Here is a 17,717-nt window from a genome sequence, read left to right as displayed (position 1 = left end):
AGGGGGATAGGGTGTTTTATGTTGGGGGTTAGAAGAGTGGCAGGGGTGTGTGGAATGTATACAATCGGGATAGGAAATCTATTGAGGGGCATGCTTGGTTGTATTGGAGGTTAGGGCAGCCTTAGTAGTATAGGAAATGGGGTATACTTCACATAGTGACACTGCTACAGGTTGTCTTAGTCTACACTGCTGTTGTCTGGGATACCATTTGTGACTCACATATAGTGATCTACCAAGTGACTTTTATACCTTTTAAGTCTGTTCACCTAAAGAGCCTGTATATATACAAGAAGCCTATTCATTGTTTTCTGATCTGGTCCTCCGATTGCTCTCGGTTAGGTGAGCTGGTGCTGAAAAGGGGATGTGATGAGAACACGGGTCGACTTGGCTACACAAGGAGTGTCTAGGCCTCAAAATTCTCATGTTTTACCACAACAATTTTGTACACTTACAAGTGTATTTTGCATGGCTACCGATTGTTGTTTTGATGCCTAGACCACAAGTGGGAGTGGCCCTACTTTATTTACCTGGAAGTTTACAAAGCCCTTGATTATCTCCCTTGAGCCTGTCGGCTGTTGTTATCTGTTGCTAGGTGAATATGGTTACTTACAAGTGATTTGTGTTAAAGTTAAGGGTAAATACTACCTTATCACATTAAACTTGTGGTTTGTGTAAGAATTAAGGTTCCCTACACATACCCGAGATTTGTGTTAGAGTTAAGGATATATGCTACCTTATACATTATATAATACCTGTGATTTGTGTTAGAATAAAGGCTATATGCTACCCTACACATGCCGATGATTTGTGTTAAAGTTAATGTTATATGCTACCTTACGCATTATACCTGTGATTTGTGTTAGAATTAAGGTTATATGCTACCTTACACATTATACCAGTGATTTGTGTTAGAATTAAGGTTATATGCCACCTTACACATTAAACTGTGATTTGTGTTAGAATTAAGGTTATATGCTACCTTACACATTATACCTGTGATTTGTGTTAGAATTAAGGTAATATGCTACCTTACACATTATACCTGTGATTTGTGTTAGAATTAAGGTAATATGCTACCTTACACATTATACCTGTGATCTATGTTAAGAATTAAGGTAATATGCTACCATGCACATAACTGTGATTTGTGTTAAGGTATTTGCTACCTTACAATTGAATCATGTGTTGTGTTTATCAATTGGATTTTATCCTGGCTTAAAATTTTAATATCATGGTAATGAAGATATTATGCTGTTAATTTATTTCTATCTGTATGCACAGCTATGAAATCTGTGCTCAAACAGGTAGCTGATTTTCCTCATTTGATTATGATGAAGGTCGTCAACTTGGGCAGTGTCCACATGTTGTCGTGAAAGTATGTCGCCTTGAATTCATGGTAACAAGGTGCAATGGCATGCAATCCTCAGGGTGTTAAGGTCAAAGGTCAAGTATAGGCCTGCAACATGACTTGATGACAAGTTCAGCCCTGGGGACAGACATCTTCCGGTACGATGGTTTAGGGAAGTATTTAGCATAATGCGAAGAGTGACCATCGGTCATTTCATGGTTGAAGTTAACATGTTTTATTACTTGAGAAAAAAAACGCCAAATATTCCAGGGAAATTTATTTATTTGTCTTTTGAAACTCAATCTGTATTGTCTTCAATCATAAAATATTTTCCGCTATTTATTTCAAAAACTGGAACAAAATAGTTACTTATGATACAATAATTCATACCATAGACAGCTACAGTGTTAATGTACAAGGGTTACAATACCTTGGATATAAAACATTTTGGTATTTTTAGGAAAAAACCTGAAACTATTTTGATTTCAGAGTGCCTGTACACTAATTGGTGAAGATTTGTCTTTATTTAGCTGCTGAAGTTAAATGGATGAAAACTTAATTATGTGAAACCCAGATAATATGTATAACATCTCAATGAAATTATGTAGACAGAATAATTGGCCTGATACACGGAGCGAGTAGTCCGCAGACAATCCATTACTTTCATCTGTGTGGGTTTGGGTGTGGTTTACAAAATAAGTGTCTTTATTGTCATGGAAACGCTAACTTAGTATTGAACGCACTGCTGTGTCACATCCGAGCTTTTATTTACAATATGGCAAAGTTTTAACTGTAAAAGCTTTTGTGATTAATGGAAGCAAACATTTAGATTCAGTTTACTTATATGTGATAAAAAATATATTTATATTAAGTGAGATCAGCAGAAACGCTACTGCCTCGGAAGTGTAGCGGTTTGTCCACGGAAGGCTACGGTAGTCGATTAGATAAAATAAGCAAACAATTAAGGTGTGGTCCCTGCTATCTCTCTCCATCACATTTGTAGGCTTCACTTTCATGTCCGTTAACCATCCAGGTGATGCCCAGGTAGAGGCCAGGTAAGGTCCAGGTACGTCAAAGATTCCCAACTCACCTGGTACAGGTAGCATGGCTAAGCAGACCCAGGCTCCCCAGGTAAACATCAGGTAAACACTGTCATTTGGTTTGTCTTAGGCTCCAGGAATAGCAACCCCTGTCACTTATAATCTAGCGAGATTATCAGTGTATTTAAGTGCTTGTTTGATGGAGCTAGGGATGTTTGAAAGTGAAAATATTATCCAACTCGTGTCTCCGGCGTGTCTATTGGGGCTAGCCAATGGCAGCGCCCGTATTGGAGACTGCGACTATATAATCCACTCCCTTTGGGCAGGGCCATACGGCTGCACCCTTCATCAGTCTGAGTGTCTTAGGCATGTTGTTGGATGGACACTTGTTTGTGGTCAGTCTAACATTCTCATTTCATCCATAGTCACGTTCAAAGATTTTCTATGGGGTGTATGCTTTTCTGCATGGCCAGACCAGAATTCTTTTGGCACCTGAGATATTTAAACTGAAGGTCAGTTCCAGTGGGTGTGGTTTACTGGACACCATAATCAAGTTGCAGTTTGATATCGGTGGATGCGGCCATATTGGGTGGTTCACACCTCATCCTGGTGAGTTGAATAGTGCTGAAGTACGGAAGAGGAACCACAAGTGCGCATGGCGATGTCCGAAACGTCCACTCTTGGATATTACGATCCGGCCCTAGCTCACTGGCATGTCCATCCCTGGTCAAAGGTTAGCAGTCGTTACTGTTTAGGTTGTCTTTAATGATGTTCACATTAGCTGTCATTTAGCTGTTCTGGATATTAGTAGTAGTTCTTCCAACTGCTTAAAAATTGATAACGCATAATAGACTTACTCAAGTCTGTAAAGAAGAACACATAATAGACTTACTCAAGTCAGTAAAGAAGAACACATGATAGACTTACTCAAGTCAGTAAAGAAGAAAACAACCATATAGACTAAATACCAGTCAAATGTTATGTGGGTAGGTGAAAATAGACCTCATACTTAGCTGAAGTGTGAATAAGGCTAAAAATCAATTATGTTTTCTCAGGGTTTATCAGGATATTTTGGGAAATGGATTCTGGGTCCTAATTGGGAAAATCATCAGTAAAATTACAAAAATTCAGAATTTTTTATTGTAAAATGAAATTCAGTTTTGAATTGTTTTATTACTTTAAAACACAAGTTTTGAACTAACTCAATGTAATTCAATAATTACCACAAAGGAATGACAAAATATAGCAAATTGGAAGTTTATGTGGGCATATTGGCAAAAACGAGTGCCTGTTTTTAGTTGGGAAACAATTTGTTTACATACCTGAATAGGAGGATGATAAACTGTTTTCTATATGTTAGTAGTCATTATATCAAGGCTCCTGATTATACAGGTTGTCAGTCTAAATAAGATGTTGGTTTCTGTTGAAATAATATCACATTATCAAGGTTTCTGCTCAGAGAGTTTGTCATTCTAAGAAAATAATTGCTTTCTAAAATGGTCATAGTATTGAGGTTCTTCATCAGAGAGATTGTCACTATAGACAGGTAATTGTTTCTTTTTAAAATATAAGCAGGTACAGTACTAGGGTTCCCATTAAGAGAGAATGTCAATCTTGGCAGATTATTGTTTTCTGACATTGATGCAGGTTTAATGGTTGAAATATTGAATTTAGGAAATCGATAAAAGAAAAGCAGTCAATACTTGCAGCTTCCATTATTGAATGTTTGATCTTGACTGTTATTGAATGTTTGATCTTGACTGTTATTGAATGTTTGATCTTGACTTATTGAATATTTGATCTTGACTTATTGAATGTTTGATCTTGACTGTTATTGAATGTTTGATCTTGACTGTTATTGAATGTTTGATCTTGACTGTTATTGCCATTTTACTTTTAAATTCAGTTTGTTAAACCCTAAAATGATGTTTGAACATGTCTGTGATCAGAAAACAAATAAAGAAATGTATAATGTTGGTGCTGTATATATAGTGTTGGTGCTGTAATTACATTTAAGTTTTTCTCGATGCTGTGTTCTAGTGCTTCTGGTTCAGCACAGTGCTGTACAGTTCAGCACAGACTTTTTCGGTCTAGTGTGCTGTAATGCTTTAGATCAGATCTGTGCTTTTGTATTTCGTTCAATTTTAGTCGAACGCTCGAGTTGTACAGTTTTTGGGTCACTGCTGTCATATTTTTCGTTGTTCAGGTCTGTTCTGTTTTCGGTCTGGTCGGTATTTCCACTGTGATTGCAGTGTGGGAGTCGGATCAATCGGTCTCGGCTGTACTCTTCACAGATCAGAGATAAAACAACACAGACCAATGCCTTTGTGAACTTAAACGCTAACCTTTTGTTTGTAGTACACACCAAAACTGCCACAATTCTGCATCTCCAGGGCAAGCTGTAGATTCAAGGTATACCTGATTAAGTCTGAAATTACCGTAATCAAACTCAGAAGCTGTTGGAATTTGTGAACAATTACACTGCCACTGTATCTGCAGTGTTTTGATAAATGTCATTTAGAAGGTTCTAATTTAGCTGCTCAGGTATGGCGGTGATCAATACTGGAACGCCTGTAGCCACGCGAAGGTGAGGCTGTACATTCAGACCACGGTGACACACCCACATTTAACCCCAGGCACACTGGCGGTTGGTCGGTAATGGATGGGGTTGTCACTCGGAGCTACCGGCTCTCCAATGCTAGGACCAAACAAGGCAGTGATTTATACAGAAAAAAGCGGAGTGTACAGCCCGGGAGCTGCAGATGTATGGTATGTTACTGGTTTATGATGGGAAAGTGTCCATTCCTCATTGCACACAATTACAGTGTACTGTCCGAAAACACTATGATGTTGACAAGTAAAATACATACAAACAAGATATAGGACACAACTATGCTGGGGTTAGTCTCTGATGTGGAGAGGTGAGGTAAGGGGCAATAGGGGGAATAGGGACAAACGGTAGGCAGAGAAAAGGGGAAGGGGGCAAGTGGGAGAATATGGGAAAAGTGATAGGGTACGGGGAGAATTGGGGCAAATGGGGGTTTATGGGACAGGGGCTATTACCGTGGGGACGAATAGGAGAGTGGGGACAGATGTTAAGGTAGGGAGAGAAGTGGGGCTTATGGTACAGGGGATAGGGTAGGGAGAGAGGAAGGGTAAGTCGGGGAATATGGGGCAAGGAAAGAAGATGGTAAGTGCTGTAATAAAAGGAAGAGTTAAGGGCAGGCAGAAATGATGGAAAGTTTGAGAATAGGGTGCAAAGGGAATGACGGGGGCGAATAAGGGGCAATCCTGGAAATAGTTAAGTGACAGAAAATGGGGTGAGAGTAGATGAAGATAAAGGGCAAGTGGGGGAATTTAAGTTGAGGAGAGGGCAGGGGATATGGAGGGGAGTTAAGGGATGGGGATCCAGATGGGAATAGAAAGAAAAACGTTCAAAAGAGTTAAGAGAAAGAGATGGATCAAAATGGGAAATTAGGGATCAATGGAGGGGGGGACCTTAGGTGAGTGGGAGAGAATGTTGGAAATAAAAGATTTAGGGAGATAAGAAGCTGATGAGGGGCAGAGATGGAAGGGGTACAAAAAAGCAGAGATGAAGAGAAATGGGGTAGGAAATGGCAGAAATGAAGGGGAAAGGGATAGAAAATGACAGAGATGAATGGGGCGGTAGGAAATAGCAGAGATGGAGGAAAGGGGTAGGAAATGGCAGAGATGAAGGGGAAAGGGGTAGGAAATAGCATAGATGAAGTGGAAAAGGGTAGGAAATGGCAGAAATGAAGGGGAAAGGGATAGAAAATGGCGGAGATGAAGGGGAAAGGGGTAGGAAATGGCACAGATGAAGGGGAAATGGGTAGGAAATGGCAGAGATGAAGGGGAAAGGGGAAGGAAATGGCAGAGACGAAGGGGAGAGAGATAGGAAATGGCAAAGATGAAGGGGAAAGTGGTAGGAAACAGCAGAGATAAAGGGAAAAGGGGTAGGAAATGGCATAGATGAAGGGCAAATGAAGGGGAAAAGGGGGAAAAACAGATGCTGCGGGAGGAGTACGGAAGGGCAGAGATGAAAGGGGAGGGGAAGGGCAGAAATGAAGGGCAGAGATGAAGGAGAATGTGGAAACAACAGGTTAAGAGAGATATGAAGGGCAGGTGAGGGGCAGTTTGTAGATCACTGGGTTTACATAGGGAGGGAGGAAGACAGGGAGGGGAGAAACAGAAAGGGGGAACAGGGAGGGGAGAAAGACAGGGAGAGGAAGAAGACAGAGGGGAACAGACTAGGTTTGGCCATTTGATATTTACAACCATATTATACCCACTTACATAAAGTGCAAGGTTGTTGTGTGTGCCAGTGAGTTCTGTATTGTTAGTGTCAGTACAAAGGTTGTTTGGTAGGATACACTGATACGAAGCCCCGGTAGTACCGTGATGGAGGTCAGTGTACCAGTTCCCACTGCCGCACCATTACAGCTGACGTAAACCAGTAACGTGATACCACGGGGCGTAGACAGGGAGTGGCCTGGTGGGCAGGGCTTCTATTGATGACACAGCAGACCTGTGTGTGCGTGATTGCAGTGGGGGTGACAGCCTTTGATGGATTGCCAGCCACAGTAGCTTCAAACTAAAAGTGGGGAGTGACTTGGATGTCAGAATAAAAAATGTAAACCAGTATGGGGGGGAAGACTGGCTAAAACTGTGAAATAGAAAGAAAAAAAACCACTTGCGTCACGTAATGTTAGGTGTTGTTGGTTAATTTGCGTGGTAAGTGTGTTTGTGTGTCAGGGCCTATGTGTGGAGCAACGTAGGGGTGTGTTTGTGTGTGTGTACTACAGAAACTGCCACCATCACACATAAAACTGTACATACAGCCTGGGGTCATCTCACGAACCACACCTACTGGACAGCAGGCTGTCGCTCCTTACCGGTCTATAGATTACACACACCAGGTGACACAAACTGACCAGTGCATGGATGGACTGACCAGGGGCTAGGGTACAGAGTTCCATCGGCTACTTCGAGTGTAAATATGCCTATAATCAGATTTCTGTTGCTGTGACTTAAGTGTGAATGACCACAGTTCTTCACCTGCTCTAGATCAAGAGATGGTTAGTAAGTGGTCAACTGAGGCTATTTTAGTGTTTTTTAACAAGTCAGTGACCAGTAGTAGTAAGAGATGTACACCTGTGGAGGGTAGGTGGTACTGGGGTAGGACAGGTGAGGTCACTACAGGTAGGTAATCGGACCATTATCTAGTGATAAGGGCAGACCAAGGTTGCTGGTTCGATTCACTGGATTTGAGCAGTTAACGGAAGATAGCGAGATAAAGAGATAGTCACTCCTGTTAGCCTTAGTTTATATAATTACTTTACATTGCCAGCGTCCGGGGGAACTATATACATTCACTCTACAACGGGATTTCCCAGGGGAGTGAACATTCTGTTTTACACACCAGGGGAGCCAACTTCACTTTCTAGGGAAGTCAACATCCCTGTAACTCCGCGAGGATTTTCTAGGAGGTGTTAAATTCTGGGACTGTCTCCACTGAGGATCACACTGTGCAGAAGGAAGTCGTAGGAAGTCTCAGTATGTGCTGTGATAACTGTGATATTTCTTGCTTTCTATCTGTATGTTATACTCCACAGAGGCCAGAATGGCTTCAATGCGGTGATTATTTAAAGATGAGATCAGATTTGGATTGATAACTTCTATGTAAGGTATATATATATATATGGGGACTTGTAAAACTTCATCGTGAATTTTTCAGCTGGTTTACGTTGTATTATTTGACCTTCAGTAATAGACCTTTTGTACTGTTAACGTGATGAAGTGGTTTTTAACGGGTGATAATGACACTGTATCATATCTGTCATTGTAGTAATGTCGTTACCAGCTAAATTGATTATAACAAGTAGCACTAATATACATGTTATATAATAAGTAATCTGATGAGTTACTTAATGATGAGTGAGCATATACAAAGCCCATATACTTACCTTCTCCCAAAATTATTATTTATTTATAATTTGAATATACAATATATACTTGTTTAAATAATCAAAACATTTAGTACAGTTTTATTATATCTATACTGAGGCAAAAGGATGAAAAAACATTGTTAGGTTTCCACTTATGGATCTTGAAAAAAAATGGTTTAAAAATAAACTAAGGGTAGGTTTTCAAAATAATTTTTTTGGCAAAATATTTACAATGGTTTTCAGATTTAAAAGTATCTGTTCCAAATCAACCTAATACATTTTGGTTGTCACTAAAACAGATTATTTTGGCTTGATAGATACAGAGGTTGTCACTAAAACACTGATTATTTTTCCCGATAGATACAGAAAAGCCCCTTATTATTTATGCAGCCATCACTAATCTCCTCGCCAAACTACACAGCCATTGGTTAATGGTTTTAGGGGACATATGTATATTTTCTCGTTGAAATAGTCTTGATAGTCCAGCTGTTCCAATAGACAAGTGTCTTTTTAATTTTGGGACGGTGGCTGGCCTTGAACTGATGTTGCTAGATATGACATATGATATATACCATTGATAGGGTAAAGATTCTGTATAAGATGTAGCATAAGTGTTTTTTTTTTTTTTTACTGAAACATTTTGTTTTAATTCTTAAGTCATTCTTCCGGAATTTGATTTATCCCTTTACGAAACCGCAGCTGTTGGAGCTCATAAGTTTGGTGCATAAGCGTTTAAATTGTTGTTTTGATCTCTAATCAGTTCTGAAGAAATGGTTCATCATGATGTATTAGCATAATAGTATTATGTTGTTGTTGATGATGACGATGATGTCGCAATCAAAAGGATCTGAGCTGTACAATCAGAATGTTGTTTTGTTATTTCTGAAACATTTTTGTGGTTGCCATGGTTTCATGAGATGAAGTGACAGAGTAGTAATAGTTACTTGTATTAAGCCAGAGTCTTAAACTTGGTAATCCTGAATAATTGGTAACCTGGAGATTTGATAAGTGATGAATTAGTTCATTGAAAATTATTTTCTGAGAAAAAAAAGTTTGCGAAAAAACATTCAAGTATGCTTGTGGATATTGTTAGTAAAAATCAAGGTCAACATTTATAATGATATACTTTATAACAAAAAAAAAATGAAAAAAAAAATTGCTGCTTGAACTATGCGGTCAACTCCAATCAAAAGTTTTTTAATCAAATTTATTTTTCTGTTTTAACAGCTGAGTAAAATGACAGAGGACAGTTCTCCAGTATTAAACAACTCCCGACACAACAACAATAATTCTACCCATGACGATTCAGTGCGGGATTCCGCAGAGAACTCTCCTGTGATGGAGGAAGATTCCTCCATGGAGGAGCCACCATTCAAAATCAAACGAAGGATAAAACGTGAAATAGACACAGGAATGTATGACTCCCCAATGACAATGTCAGGAATGTGTGTTGTGCCCACTAACTTTCAAATCAAACTTGAGGCTCCGAGCCCCGAGATGTCATCGTCAGACTTGAGCCCAGACTCACGGGGGTCTCCGTACTCCCGGCCCTCCTTGAGTTTGTCTCCCAACCACTCCCCGGTGATTGGGGAGGAGGGAGTGAGTGCATTCACCAAGACAGTGCCAAAAAATCAAACAGCCGAACAAAGACAACTATCGCTTATCAAACTAAGTCAGATACGATCAGCATTTTCCTCGCGACCATCAGGTGCCAGCGGACCAACATCGGTGGGACAAATGTTTGCCCTCAAAAAGAGGATTAAACAGGCTCAACTTAACGGTGATTTATCCCTTTCTAATCCCTCTCTGTCCCCCGTCAGTGGGGTGGAGTGTCTTCCTCAATCGCCAATCAAGGAGGAAAACGAGGACTCAAAGTCACCGCCACGGAGACCTGACGGCAAGGTGGGTACTTATATTCTGGTTGTCATAGTTACTATACATATATAGGCTATGGTTTAACATCTAATGTCAAGGTCACACAAGATTTAATACCAAAGTCATTTCATATAGTATTAAGGTCAATCAAGATAGTGTCAATTGAAATTGAAAATTGTACACCCCAGTATCAATACATGTCACCTTATGTATCAAGGTCACACCGGATTACATTTGACCTTGACAGCATTCTAAAGAAAGGGTCAAGGTTGCACAAGATAATGTTAAGGTCAAAGTAGATCATGTCAAGTTCGTTCATGTGAAATCTCAATGAAATGTCCCTTTTGTTATGTGCCACCTGGAGTTTGCTAACTGCCTACCAACTTCAGGGTTGTCTTTCTGTTCTTTCTTGACAATTCCTTTTATAAGTTTCCTTCAATATATTGCCAAACCTTTTTATAATGCCAAAAGTTTGCTTGACAAAAGATGACGGTGTATTAGAAAAAAAAACAGTTTGTAACGTCATGTTTTGTGACAAGAGAAATCTAGTGTTGCTTCTTATGGATATGAATCTTTTAATATCTTTTAATAAATATTTAGTACATGTACCAGGAAATAGGCTTCATGATGATGGTTTGACATACCAGGTACCCTGTCGCGATAAAACTGCTACAGATATACCAGCATGTCGTTCAAAGGTTTTCCCTAGCGGGAGTAAGCACTCGTGAATCCCGGAAAAGTAAGAACGTAAGAAGGGAAGGCAGATGTATGCATTGATTATAATTGGCTAGAATGGCCAGCGAACGTTAGCATCATCTTAATTAAAGCTGCCACTTTTAGATTTGTCGAAAGCAAAGCAATAAGTGATCCAAATGGGGCACCTGAGATCTGTTGCCCGTGGGTATATGTCACTAGGTGCATTGGCATCTTAAAGACCTGGAACGCTCCTTAAACTTACCGGAGTCCTATCCATTAGGACTAGGTTGTGTGCCTTCCTGTTTCCTTGGTAACAGGTTTTGTCTAGGGTCTTGAAATGTTGAGTAACTGAAAAGATTGTATTACAACTCTGGTACCCATGGACAAATTAAGGACATATATAAGGAATGACAGAGATTGGTATAAGTTTGAAAGTATGGCAGATAAGGGCAAATGTAGATTTTTCTTTTAACACCATGATAATTTGTAGTTCTAGGACTCAATTACTCAGGAAAGATTGATAGTGTAGAATACTTTAGCGATAAGTCTGGAGTGGATAATTGGTATGATATTTGAAAAAAAAATAAAAAAATCATGGGGATATTATTTGATCTTGGTAACCTTTCTTTTATTTGTTTGATTTTTCTGTCAAGAACTTCATCATTCCATTATTTTGATTATAATTACGGGCAAATTCATACAAATTAGCTATTTCTGAGAGAGAACTTTATCGGTCCAAATTGTCAACTAAATTATAATTAACTCGTTCACCCCTGAAATTTCATAGTGAACTATTTTAATTGAAAGAGTTCAAATGTATCCTCAGGGGTGAATGGGTTAAGAAAATATGTCCCCAAGTTAAAGGTTTATGCTTGTTGATATATATGGTAAGGTGAATAACTCTAACGAAGAAACTTTATCATGTTGTAAATATTGATGTCAGGAGATTGATGTACTTATGTTTTTTAAAGAAAATGGAAAAAGTTTGTAAAATAATATGTTTGGACTTATTAATGTTAAAAGTGCATTCCAATACCTCATAATTGTAGGTACGTGTTGACATTTTACCATATATATATGTACTTATTCTGTAAAAGAGCTGATGCTTGAAATAATATTCATTAAATTTTGGACAAGGGTATTATTTTACAGCTGTCTTACACCGAACAGGAGTGACTGATATTCCATATTGCCGATGTACCCTTTTAATTATAGCTATAGCACCCCCATTTAAAGTCTTACATGTAAAAGGATAATGGTGAAACCATTGTAAAACCTAAAAATGATTTATTGCATTTGTCAGCCACTTGGAGGTATATCCCCGCTAACCCCAGCCCCACCCCATCACAACCACAAACACACCTAGGCCACTTAGGGGCTGAAACATTCTTCCTTAGGGTCATTCAGGATAAATGATTCTTTCTGTCTGCCTGATTTTCAAGTCACATGCACCGAGCTACTAATTCTTCGTAGTATTACCTAAATGGTATATAGAGGTAAACATCTGCACTATCTGCCCCATATACATTGCTTCGGAGCTTGGGGTTAAATATTTAACTCTCGGGGGTAACAAGGGGTAGAAAGTCTATATCCCCATTCTGGAGGTGCAAGTTTAGGGTTATTTTGGGACTAGATTCCCTTGAATCGCCCCCAAATATTACTTGGGGGTAACCAGACAAATTTTATGTCCATTAAAACGGAAGGTGTCAGCCAGTACAGACACACCCTCGTTCTGTACTTACTAGTCTCCGCACCAGATCCTGGTGACATACCATTGGTACAATGCACACCCTCGACAGCTTCCGAGGTAAACAAGTCCCTGTCATTGTCCTGTGTGTAAATGGAGAGGACACTTTAAAAAGGAAATGGTAGCCAGGGTTATCGTGGGCTCTATACAAGTTGTTGCTCTGAATGTAAATGTGTATGGGCCGCTCCCCTTCCCCAAGGGGGTCACCTACACTAGCCCTTATATAGCATGTTTACAAATCAGTGGCCGCTTCCTTTGGTAATTTGCCAAATAAATCTGCATCTGTGTGTGATACCCAGAGTAGTGCTATATCTCTCCATCACTTTATCTGTCCGTCTGTCACTGTCTTTTTTTCTTTCTAGTGCTCTCTCTCTCCCTCTCCCTCCCTCTCTCTCTCTTTCTCTCTCTCTCTGTTTACTTCTACAAATTGGCTTTGATCAACAAATTTGTTTATTTATGCACGGTAAGAGGAACACCTATATCTTCAACTGGGATTAAAATTCTTTCAAGATCATTTTACACAAACAGAGTAGGGAAGCTACAGGTATAAGTGCTGACTCTCTTTAAACATTTGCTCTACCGTACATATCCTTACTCAGAACAAATTGCGAGGAGGGTTTTACTTAGTTCTCAAATGTCCTCTCTTAAAATCGGCAAAGAAATTATACCACTATAGCGTAACCTAGAGCTTAACATATTTTTCAAGACAAATTTATTACATACTGGTAAATAAGTAAGAATGTGTACCCTGGCTCTCAGAATGTCTGCCACTATATATGTAGTGCCATGATCTTTTAAAGACGTTTGTTTTTACACGACACTTCACAAAAATAAGGATCAGATACACCCAAACGTCCAAAGGTCAACCAGAACATAATAATTGCTACATAAACCTATCTCTGCCACTTGCCAACACTCAACCACGCCGTCATGGTTAGCAAAGTACATATACGTACCAAGGTCTCAAGGTAAAACGTTGCACCTGAGTTTCCAGGTAAAGCGTCGATCAGGTGTACAGCTAGATACCCCCTGCGTGGACCACTCCCCTTTACAAGGTGACATACCCAACCGAAAACACAGGTGACACTTTAAGTACTAATAAATGTCCAGCTCTGCGATGGCGCATGGCTGGTCATCTTTGACCGGAGGGGTCAGACTGGTGTGGAATGTGGACGACTTGCCCAGAAAAACAAGTACAAAGAAAAAAACATGTACATATTCTATGAGAAAGTAGAAAAAAAAGTGTCTTTGTTTTATTGCGACTTTTGACTCAATAATATTTATGATGTTTTAAGAGAATTCTTTCAATCTTATAAATCCATGATTTTTTTTAAAGTTTGTAAATTTTACAGTACTGGGTGCATTATATGAAAAGGTCATACTGTCGATGAGTTTTAATGTTTTAGCATTTGTTAGTGTGTTAATGCTAAGTCTTATTCAAATAGGAGAGATTTAAATGGTGATTTTTTTTCGGAGTATGATTCATGTCGATCTGGGGGGTATACACCGCTAGGCTATCCTGATCACTTATAGGTGGCTACATTTATTTATTGAATATGTTAAGTCGATATAAGTGGCATAGGGAATTTTAAAGTATATACATATCTATGAAACATAAACATTGTTTTATTTCTATGTCATGAAATTGATGAGTGTTATATATTTCTTTACAGAGGTTTAGATCGTGTTTATTGACACATCAGACATAGGGAATTTAAAAGTATATATACTCTTATAGTTCCACCTAACATCTTAAAACGTAAACAATGTTTTATTTCTACGACATTAAATTGACGAGTATTGCATATTTCTTTACGGAGTTTTAGACTGTGTTTATTGATACATCGCTACGTACGTATTTGTTATACCTTGCACACAGCTATATAAACATGCATAAAAACTGAGTTTGAAGTGGTTCACAAGTTTGCATGTTTTAACATTAGTGACGGGTGTTTTTCCCACATATATAAATGCTCAGAAATGAGTTTTATCTTTCTCCTAACACATGGAACCGATTCGTTCTCAACATGAAGGTCGCAACCTTTTACAGCTAGCAGTAACCGTCTCAATGTTAGTTTAGTGCACAGTCGGGGAAAGGATAAGGGGTCATTTCTAAATCTGCATGTATTACGATTCACGATAGAAATTAAACAATGTACACAACCTCTTACGGGCCTCCAGACGCTATCTCTTCTTAGGTTGATAAAACTGTATCAACCTTATCAAAAGTCTATAATTGTATATTATTACATTTTATGTCGAAACCTGTCTAAACTGATTAACTTCTGACAAAAGTTTGTTTTTAGGGGGGTGGTTAGAGTACACAGGTTTTATTTTACGTGGAAATTTTATTGGTGTTTATAAAGCTGTGTAAAGAAATGAAAATTCAGAAAAATATTCCACCTGTCTTAAATGATATTGTATATGGCTATTTGTGATGTTCTATCTAAATATGGTGTTATGTTTTAAGTTTGTTTATAATCCAAACAGAACAAAAATGACTGTTATAGCGAGCATAAGTCATATATTATGTCAGACAAGGGGTAATGGTATATCCCTTGTGTTATTTGCCTTTTTTTTCTCTCTTTCTTTTCTCCCTCCTGGTAATAAAGCCCTCTCCTCCATCTTTACCCAGTTTAAAGACTTAAACTCATTCACCCCTGAAAGTTCATAATGAACTATTCCAACCTTTGAACTGTAAGGGTTCAAATGTGTCTTCAGGGATAAATGAGTTAAAGTACCTAGTTAAATTGCCTCCCCTTCTCCTACCATCCTTTTACCCCTCAAGATAAATCAATCTGACATGGCCCATTGAATTTGATATGTAAATTAAATAGAATAGCTACAGGCCTGAGGTTGTTAAGGACCATCTCCAAGGTCATTCTCTGGTTGCCAAGATCATCAAGGTCAAGTCATGTATCACACTTAAGTACTATCTGTGTCAGCTACCTGTTACACAGATTTCCATAATGAAGGGGCTGTAATGAAGTGGCCTACATAGCTCATACCACTGTAACCCTAGCCTCTAACCCTAGCCTCTAACCCTAGCCATGTACCCTAACTAGAACATTCCTTGGCTAGTATTGGTGGAAAACCAAATATACAAGGTTTTACTGAAAAAATATACAAATTTCAGCTGCTCGGGTGTTAAGTTTGTTTGGTGTTAGTGGGTATGTATTACTTACCTGTAAATGTATATGTAGTTTCTATGGAGAGAAAAAAAAGCATGGATTTGTAGGTATAAAAATAAACCAGTACAAATTTAAATCAGAGAGCAAAGTTCAACTACAAGGTCGGTCATGTGATAGTTATGTGGTAATTGCATAGGATGACCTTGACCTTTCGTTCATTTGTCAAGGTCAGTTGCTGAACCATTTGTTTTTAATTGTTCATTTGTTGTGAAGAAAATAATACGAAAATATCTGTTACTTAAATGGGTCTTACATTTACAATAGCCTCTATCTCAAGTTTATTCGATCATAGATTTTAAGTATGTCAATTCAAGTGCTGGGGACATGGTTCAAGTTCATATGTAATATCATTCATGATCTTATAAATGTTTGTTTCCGGTCTCTGTCAATTGGCTGATATGCAAACATCCTAGTTGAGTGTGAATGGCTCATGATCAAGTTTGTATACAGACAAAGGAAATGATGACTGTGTGAAATGCTTTTAGATTTTAGAGTAAAGGGAGATAACTCATTATGTTATGACATTACTGTGTAAGGTCCTTGTCCCACTGCACAGCTAGTTTTCTGTAGAGTAACCTCCCCTTAATGTCGTTTTGTATATAACTAGCACAGTTGGTCCAGGACACTTCTGTTGACAAGTTAGTTAGTGCGACAGTATAAACATTTGAAAAACAGCGTTGAAATCCTGGCCTAGCCCCGTTGAATTTTTACACTTTTGTTGATTTTATTGTGGTTATTTCATCTTTATTATTTATTCATGGTCTGGTTTTATTTATTGAAGATATAGTAATTCCGATAAAATACATTTCACAGAATTATAGGTGTTAGAAATTTGAATGTTTCAAAATAGAAGTGAACTCGGGCTTTACAAAGCCTATGCCAATATTGCCATCAAGGAATTATAAACAAACAGCATCATATAAGTGTCCAATTTATGGGCTGCTAATCCTATGGAAAACATTTAACACTGAAAAATACATAACTTGATAGGGGAAGCTACTCTATACAAGGAAAACACTCATTTTGGTTGCTTCATCTTCTTTATAGAAGGGAGAATACTCCAGGTCAATAAAACTCTTGAGTGGAACTCCTCTCTGCGATGATATCTGATGCAGTGATGCCCTCTAAATATAATTTCTCTAAGGTTTTAAGTGATTTATAAATATATAATACTTTAAATTATAGAAATAAGGTACTTGGAACAAAGATGTTGCTGCAATATAAGGGTTCATAGCACCTGGTTTAATGTGTTACTAACCTCGTGATATTCTTCTTTGATGCTAGGCTATTTATAAGTATATAGTAGATTGTATTTTAGTATGTCACCCTGGTAAAATACTAGCCGCTTCCTACTGATTTGGCTAGGGAGAAGTTCTCTTTAGCTCATTCGGTAGTCGAGTAAGACTCATGATCAGTACACCAGAGATCTTGGGTTCGACTTGTAGCATAAGATATTGAAAAAATGATGACCTCTAGATAATGACCTGTTACATTGGCACCCATGTAGGGACCCGGGAGATATTGACAAAATACTAGTGATACTTGCAAAGGAATCGCTATGAACCCTGGGAAACTTGGGATGAGCTCTTTCCTTGAGGGGGAATATGTCACCATGGTAAAATATTAGTTAAGGTATTCGATAGAGCTTAAAACTAGTAAACCAGATGTCCTGGGTTCAAATTCTAGCAGTGGCATTGAATTTGTGGCTTTGTTACAAGTCCATGTTAATCAGCTGTCCTTACGTGCTGTTACACATGGGTGGGAATGGCATCATCACAAAGTCTTAATAACATTTAAGTATGGCTTCAAAAATTTAATTCCAAAACTTGGATATTTTTTTAAAAAATTATCTCG

The 17,717-nt window shown here is 38.5% G+C and overlaps 1 protein-coding gene across 8 annotated transcripts in view; it reads left to right on the top strand.

Moving 5' to 3' along the window:
• The window catches only part of LOC110440381 (Krueppel-like factor 3), a 62,956-nt gene that overhangs the window by 28,095 nt on the left and 17,144 nt on the right, over positions 1-17,717 (top strand). For 2 of the 8 annotated variants that reach the window (XM_021483433.1, XM_021483435.1), the window contains one exon: positions 9,582-10,256. In XM_021483433.1, coding sequence (XP_021339108.1) covers positions 9,582-10,256 — 675 coding nt within the window. Of the gene's footprint in view, positions 1-3,028; positions 3,122-6,673; positions 7,400-7,540; positions 7,963-8,006; positions 8,094-8,847; positions 8,937-9,581; positions 10,257-17,717 lie in introns of those variants that run through there. The other 6 variants (XM_021483434.1, XM_021483437.1, XM_021483438.1 and 3 more) reach the window with 6 other exon arrangements.

The sequence above is a fragment of the Mizuhopecten yessoensis genome, unplaced genomic scaffold (genome assembly GCF_002113885.1).
Source record: "Mizuhopecten yessoensis strain PY_sf001 unplaced genomic scaffold, ASM211388v2 scaffold11179, whole genome shotgun sequence".
Classification (NCBI taxonomy): domain Eukaryota; kingdom Metazoa; phylum Mollusca; class Bivalvia; order Pectinida; family Pectinidae; genus Mizuhopecten; species Mizuhopecten yessoensis.
The sequence above is the reverse complement of the archived record's forward strand: the minus strand, read 5'-3'. Positions and strand labels throughout refer to the sequence as shown.